The 8,290-nt window shown below is 44.9% G+C and overlaps 1 protein-coding gene across 1 annotated transcript; it reads right to left on the bottom strand.

The window, feature by feature from the left end:
- Positions 1-4,696: 4,696 nt before the first annotated feature.
- LOC116354843 (vegetative cell wall protein gp1-like) lies at positions 4,697-7,652 on the bottom strand. Its single transcript, XM_031796942.1, has 2 exons — positions 7,590-7,652; positions 4,697-7,346 (listed from the first exon to the last, which is right to left on the bottom strand). Exon 2 carries the CDS (start codon positions 6,322-6,324, stop codon positions 5,104-5,106), a length of 1,221 nt encoding a protein of 406 aa, XP_031652802.1. The 5' UTR covers positions 6,325-7,346; positions 7,590-7,652; the 3' UTR covers positions 4,697-5,103.
- Between the last annotated feature and the right edge of the window lie 638 nt (positions 7,653-8,290).

Raw genomic sequence — 8,290 nt, 5'->3', positions numbered from 1 at the left:
TAGTCTCTCAAAGCACTTCATGATGACGGAAGTGAGTGCTATGGGGCGATAGTCATTTAGCTCAGTTACCTTCGCTTTCTTGGGAACAGGAACAATGGTGGCCCTCTTGAAGCACATGGGAACAGCAGACTGGGATAAGGTTTGATTGAATATATCCGTAAACACACCTGCCGTCTGGGCCGACAGCCTTGCGAGGGTTAACATGTTTAAATGTTTTACTCACGTTGGTTGCAGTGAAGGAGAGCCCGCAGGTTTTGGTAGCGGGCCATGTCAGTGGCACTGTGTTGTCCTCAAAGCGAGCAAAGAAGTTGTTTAGTTTGCCTGGGAGCAAGACATCGTGGTCCGCGACGGGGCTGGTTTTTCTTTTGTAGTCCATTATTGACCCTGCCACATACCTCTCGTGTCTGAGCCATTGAATTGCGACTCTACTTTGTCTCTATACTGACGCTTAGCTTGTTTGATTGCCTTGTGGAGGGAATAGCTACACTGTTTGTATTCGGTCATGTTTCCGGTCACCTTGCCCTGATTTAAAGCAGTGTTCGGGCTTTCAGTTTTGCTCAAATGCTGCCATCAATCCACGGTTTCTGGTTGGGGAATGTTTTAATAGACGCTGTGGGTACAACATCACCGATGCACTTGCTAATAAACTCACTCACCGAATCAGCGTATTCATCAATGTTATTGTCTGATGCTATGCGGAACATATCCCAGTCCACGTGATCGAAGTAATCTTGAAGCGTGGAATCCGTGGTCGGACCAGTGTTGAACAAACCTGAGCACGGGCACTTCCTGTTTTAGTTTCTGACTATAGGCTGGGAGCAACAAAATGGAGTTGTGGTAAGATTTTCCGAAAGGAGGGCGGGGGAGGGCGGACGTTAAAATAACAATGATCCAAGGTTTTGCCAGCCCGGGTCACACATTCGATATGCTGATAAAATTTAGGGAGCCTTGTTTTCAGATTAGCCTTGTTAAAATTCCCAGCTACAGTAAATGCAGCCTCAGGATATGTGGTTTCCAATTTGCATTGAGTCAAATGAAGATCTTTCAGGGCCGTCGATATACACGACTGGGATTATGATCGAAGAGAATTCTCTTGGTAGATAATGTGGTCGGCATTTGATTGTAAGGAATTCTAGGTCAGGTGAACAAAAGGACTTGAGTTCCTGTATATTGTTATGATCACGCCACGTCTCGTTAATCATAAGGCATACACCCCCGCCCTTCTTTTTACCAGAGAGATGTTTATTTCTGTCGGCACGATGCGTGAAGAAGCCAGGTGGCTGTACCGACTCTGATGACGTATCCCGAGTGAGCCATGTTTCCGTGAAACAAAGAACGTTACAATCTCTGATGTCTCTCTGGAAGGCAACCCTTGCTCGGATTTCGTCTACCTTGTTGTCAAGAGACTGAACATGGACGAGTAGTATACTCGGGAGCGGTGCGCGATGTGCCCGTCTACGGAGCCTGACCAGAAGACCGCTCTGTCTGCCCCTTCTGCAGCACCGTTGTTTTGGGTCCCTGGCTGGGATCAGATCCATTGTCATGAGTGATGACCAAACAGAGGATCCGCTTCGGGAAAGTTGTATTCCTGGTCGTAATGTTGGTGAGTTGACGTTGCTCTTATATCCAATAGTTCCTCCCGGCTGTATGTAATAAAACCTAATATTTCCTGGGGTAACAATGTAAGAAATAACACATAAAAAAACTAAATACTGCATAGTTTCCTAGGAACGCGAAGCGAGGCGGCCATCTCTGTCTTATTCTATGATGGAACATACCGATATGTAGTATTCCCAGGGGCGTCATTTGGGTTCTTGCATTGGAATTATGTTGAATTATGTAGCCACTCTCTTCCTATGAACCAGTTGCTATTAAAATACTTTTTTTTTTACAAAAACCTGCGGCTAAGGCAGGATTCTAGGCTAACCTGGGCTGGCTCCTCTGTTCCAAGATCGTCAGGAACAGTAGGAGGTGGAGGGGACTGTGAAGCCATTATCCTGGCGGCACCTGTGGAAGGGTGGGTAGGCTCTGTATGTGGAGCTATCTGGAGCTTGGCAGCATCTTCGCTGCTGGGCTTGGCGGTGGGCTCGGTGGTTTGATGCTGCTGCTGCTCATCACTCCTTCTCCTTTTGGCTTTATTTGGGTACTTTGACAAGGCCAATTTCTGATATCCATCGTGGCAGTGGCAGATTAGCTGGTTCGATCTAGCTAAATAGGCTAAGGTTTAAAACACTAACACTTTTTACAGCTTCTAAGACAATAACTAAAGTCTGTAGTGGTGGGGCGATAGGCAGAGTTGTGTGAAGCAGCTTCAATGGTAAACTTGACTCTGACCTTATACAGTGGGGAGAACAAGTAGAGCTGAGAGGGGGTTGGTCTCACTGAAGTGAAGCGGGAATTCAGCAACTCTTGGAAGAGAGTGGAAGTTAATAAAAATGCTTCTTTAATGTTAAAACTAACACATTCTGGCCCTTAACCTTCATCAGGGTTGCGCTGACTCAAATAAGGGCTAATGGAGGGATGCTAGCAGTGGATGTGTTTCTGTACACTGATGGACTGAGAATTGCTACACCAGAGGATATTAGGCAATGGGAGCTGGTGACCACCAACCAGGTGTCAAGTCAGGTGTCTCAGGAACCCCCCCGTATGGCTCTTTCTGGATCTTTTCCATACAACCCTGCTGCGATGTCGCCAAACCCTGAGACCACTGCCGAGGAGCTCCCTTTTGTGCCAGGACAGATCCTTAAGTTAATGTACTGAGAATACTGTAGTGTAGAATATCAACTGTTGTGTTATAGCTGTTTATACCAGGTGTCTAAACTGTCTATAAAAAAATTGACCGTTTATAAACAACTTATAAACTCCTTTTGTATACCTTATACCTTGTATACCTTATAGAGTTACTGTACTTCCTATTTTAAAGGGGTAGATATGATCAAACCAAGTTTGAACACGGCTGGGTTAATATGAGGTAGGCAGATTATAAGCAGTTATATAGTATATTGGATTTTCTTTTTTATCAGTCCTAGATGCTGGTGTTTCCTGTTTGTTCTCTGTTAATGCGTAGGCCTACTTGATGTGCAAAAGCTGTGGTTTCCTCATTTCCTGTCAACTTTTGCAACTGGTTGATGTTGAACTGATAACTTTCCACTCATGCACAGTAGAGCTGTATCATTACCAAACAAATCTCAGGAAAACAAAATGGCTGACTCCTGTCTCTGTCACTGCCAGGTGTTTGGAGATGAAGATGATGATGATGGTTTCTACCACTGGGAGTCTGGTGGTCTGTCTGGTGCCATGCCTAGTAACATGGTATCTGTGATCCCAGTGGATGATGACTACCTCAAACATGAGCTCATACAGCAGGGTTTCCTGCCTATCGACCACACCTGTACAGGTCTCTTTCTCTCACTAGCTCTTTCACTCTCTTTCGCACTCTCTGAAATAATTTACATGAGAAACAATCTGAGATTTCTTAATGACAAATGACATTGGTGTGCATCCCAAATGCACCCTTTATACACCAGGGCCCTGGTGATAAGTAGTAGACTATATAGGGAATAGGGTGCCATTTGGGATGCAGTCCTAGACTATGATCTAATCATTCAGCTCTTGACCTCTGCGTTTCCCATCAGATCCAAGTGTGCTAATGACCTGGTCGTCCGCAGGATGGTGGCCATCTTTGAGTATGACCCATGGGAAAGTTCCCCCAACATGGACAGCGACATGAGTGTGGAACCTCCACATGGATGTCCAAATCCACTATAACTTTCTTATTTTGATTTTAGTGAACTCTAATTATCAGGTAATCACAGTTACAGGGCCTTACTGTGCATATTACAGCTACACCAAATGAACAGTAACTTTTCCCCAAAAACATTTTCTTGTAGGCTGAGTTGTGTGTGTTTGGTGATATGGATGAAGATGGATTATATTATGTGAGTGCTGATTAAGTAGTCTTTGGAGAAAGTAAACCTTGTTTGCCATTGGTTGTATATCTAAATGATGACTGCTTTGCCAATGTCTAATCTCCATCCAGGGGGACCTTCCTGGGCTGAGAGGTCTGGTGCCATCCAACTACCTGGAACCACTACCATGGAAATAGGATTAACAAGGAACATCAGATACGTGAAATTATGTCAAGAATCGGAATTAGATACAATGAAAATTAACATTTTTAAAGGATATCTGAAGGGATATTATGTTTTACTGTGTCAAATATCCAGATTGTCATTTTTTTCTTCTGCATAAATACTTGTGACCACATAAATCTCCTCCATAATTTGTAATGATCATGGGATGTTTTTTGTTGTTGTTGCCGTTTGCAGGTCATCATGCACGTAACGTAGTAGACAGATTTTGCTCTGTCCAAAGAAATCCTATGAACTACAAACCTTTTGTTGGACATTTTAAGGTGCAGTAAGATTGGCCAAAATAATGAAATCATGGTTATTGAATGAAGATATCTACAATATGCAGAATTTAGCAGTACTATTAAACTGTTCTTTCTGAAAATCTGTTTAATTCCCTTGTTCCTATGTACCTCATGTTAGCGGGTTTAGAATTATACAGGGCAGGAGCTTCATCATAACCGGATGCTGAACACTGAAACAAGTGTAACTGTACAACTACTTTTACTATCAACTGCACTGAGATTGTGTCACGTTAGTCAAAGTGAGGAGACCAAGGCGCAGCATGATATGAATACATCTTCTTTAATAAGATGAAGAACACTTAAACAAACTATACAAAATAACAAACGTGAAGCTATGATACAAAAGTGCAAACAGGCAACTAAACAATAACCCACGAAATACCCAAAAAGAAGATGGCCGCCTAAATCTGGTTCCCAATCAGAGACAACGATAAACAGCTGCCTCTAATTGAAAACCAATCTAGACAACCATAGACTTACATAAACACCTAGATAGTATACACCCCCATAAACCTACAAAACCCCTAGACAGTACAAAAACACATACATCACCCATGTCACACCCTGACCTAACCAAAACAATAAAGAAAACAAAGAATACTAAGGTCAGGGAGTGACAGTACCCCCCCCCCCAAAAGATGTGGACTCCCGGGCTCGCACACCTAAACCTATATGGAAGGGTCTGGGTGGGCATGACTGCGAGGTGGCGGTTCTGGCTCAGGACGTGGAACCCGCTCCATTTCTGACTCGTCACACTTACTTAATGTCTCTGGAGCGGGAACCCTCACCGCCGACCACGGATTAGAGGACGCCACTGGACTGATGGTCGAGTCTGGAGTGAGTGGCGTATCTGGACTGGAGGGAGACTCTGGCGGAGCCGGACTGGAGGGAGACTCTGGCGGAGCCGGACTGGAGGGAGACTCTGGCGGAGCCGGACTGGTAGGTTCCGGACTGCGGCCCGTCGTGGTAGGTTCCGGACTGTTGCCGGACGCTCTGGACTGGGTGCTGTTGCCGGACGCTCTGGACTGGGTGCTGTTGCCGGACGCTCTGGACTCGGTGCTGTTGCCGGACGCTCTGGACTGGGTGCTGTTGCCGGACGCTCTGGACTGGCGAGGCGCACTGCAGGCCTGGTGCATGGTGCCGGTACTGGTGGTACTGGGCCGAGGACACACCTCAGGTCGAGTGCGGGGAGGAGGAACAGGGCGTACTGGACTGCCGAGGCACACTATAGGCCTGGTGCGTGGTGCCGGCACTGGTGGTACCGGGCTGGAGACACGCACCTCAGGGCGAGTGCGGGGAGGAGGAACAGGATGTACTGGGCTGTGGAGGCGTACTGTAGGTCTGGTGCATGGTGTTGGCACTGGTGTTACTGGATAGACCGGACCATGAAGACGCACTGGAGGTCTCAAGCTAATGGCCTGCACAACCCGTCCTGGCTGGATGGTGACTCTAGCCCGGCACATGCGGGGCGCAGGCACAGGACGCACTGGGCTGTGCAGACATACGGGAGACAAAGTGCGCAGCGCCGGCGCAGGATATCCTGGCCCGAGGAGACACACTGGCTGTCTGGAGAGCAGGGCTGGCACCATCCGTCCTGGCTGGATCCTCAACCTAGCCTGGCAGATGCGGGGAGCTGGGATGTAGCGCACCGGGCTAAGCACGCGTACTGGGGACTCCGTGAGCTCCACCGCATAGCACAGTGCCTGACCAGTACGAAGCCTGCCACGGTAAGCACGAGGAGTTGGCTCAGGTCTCCTACCTGACTTAGCCAAACTCCTCGTGTGCCTCCCCCCCAAAAAATGTATTGGGGCTGCCTCTCGGGCTTCCGTGCTAGCCTTGTACCCAGATATCGTCGCCGTTCCTCCTGTGCTCTCTCCACCTGCTTCCATGGCAGGGTCTTGTCCCCTGCCATTACCTCCTCCCAGGTCCAGGATGTTTTACCGTCCAGTATTTCGTCCCTTAGTCCTAGATTCCACAAAGCACTGTTCCTCCTTATCACGCTGCTTGATCCTTTTATGGTGGGTTATTCTGTCACGTTCGTCGTAAAGAGGAGACCAAGGCGCAGCGTGATATGAATACATCTTCTTTAATAAGACGAAGAACACTTAAACAAACAATACAAAATAACAAAACGAACATGAAGCTATACTATAAATGTGCATACACATGCAACTAGACGTAGACAATAACCCACAAAATACCCAAAGAAGATGGCTGCCTTAATATGATTCCCAATCAGAGACAACGATAAACAGCTGCCTCTATTTGAGAACAAATCTAGGCAACCATAGACATATTTAAACACCTATATAGTATACACCCCCATAAACATACTAAACACCTAGACAGTACAAAAACACATACATCACCCATGTCACACCCTGACCTAACCAAAATAATAAAGAAAACAAAGAATACTAAGGTCAGGGGGCGTGACAGATTGTTATACAAAAATCTACAATTGTTGAATGACCATAAACCATGGAAAGCAAACCATTGAAGAAACACTATTTATTTATTTTCATAAGTACAATATTGCAATCAAATCTACTTTTATTTGAGAAATTATTGAATACTTAATGGGAAGATTTATTCTGCATTTCTAGTACATAAATTAAATACAACTTAAACATAGACCAAGGTCTCCAAGCTTTTCAGAATCTTTCATTGATCACTGGAGTCCCTGTAGTCCCTGTAGTGTTTTTCTCCGTAGCCAACAGTACACTCATCCATAAAGTAGGAAACACTACACTGTGCAGAGGAGTTTAGTAGTACTCTCTACTTTATGGATGACTGCACTGTACATCAGTATCTTCTTGTATCTTCTTGTTGCTGTGGCAGTTTCATGTTTGGTGCTGCTCAGAACCCCTCCTCAGTCCAATCAGCAGAGCAAATTCAAGGTAAGAATTAACTAAATTGTCACAAAAACAGTCATGTTTTTTGTAATACATTGCGGATGTGTAACAAAATGATCTAATAATTTATAAAAGTGTACTAAAATCATCTCAACCAGTAGAACCAGTAAAATGTTACAATATTTTTGTAATACATTGTCTTTACTGCCACCATACAGTAAAACTCTCCTCTGTTTTATACAAAATTATATTCAATGAATCTATTAAGCTACATCAATCAGTATATCACACGGTCTTACCATCTTTCTCTCCTCTATCCCAGCAGAAACAGTGTCAACTAACAGTGGTGTTCTTATTAAGCCTCATAGTCACGTGGTGTAAACCACAGGAAGAGGTTCAACAGTCTCTCTACAGCGATACCTCCTTCTGTCTCTGAGATACCCCAACCAATCTACGCCCATACGGCCCACATAGACAGACATCTTCACTACTGACAGAGAATGTGTCCCAAATGTCACCCTTTTCCCTTTATATTGCAATACTTTTGAACAGATACCATCGTGCTCTGGCCAAAAGTAGTACACTATATAGGGTACCATTTGGGATACAGACAGTGGCAGTGGTCCCCCCCTTTCAAGGACACGCAGACATTGTCTGATATTGTGAAATTGATACATATTTTATTGATCCCTTTTCAAATTGATTTAACGTACTTACGTGGTGTCCATGTTGACTATAGTCTAGAGGAGAGATCAACAGCTTTGGATGTTTTTGGCTTATAATAGAATATATCCACTATTAAAGAGGTGAAGTATAGGTAAAAGAACTTATTAGGGTTTCTCAGACATGCTATAACTAATTGATCCATAACCTGTTTTGTGCAGATATCAGCTTCATTGCAAAAGATTTGATAGGATAGGTTACACTGTTGCTTGTTCTCTTGTCTTCTAATGCACTTTGCTAACAGACAGGAACCCATACCTCTACCCAGTTTACAGCA

Source organism: Oncorhynchus kisutch, linkage group LG18 (assembly GCF_002021735.2).
Source record: "Oncorhynchus kisutch isolate 150728-3 linkage group LG18, Okis_V2, whole genome shotgun sequence".
Lineage (NCBI taxonomy): Eukaryota > Metazoa > Chordata > Actinopteri > Salmoniformes > Salmonidae > Oncorhynchus > Oncorhynchus kisutch.
Note: the sequence above shows the minus strand (reverse complement) of the source record. Positions and strands in the feature narration are given on the sequence as shown.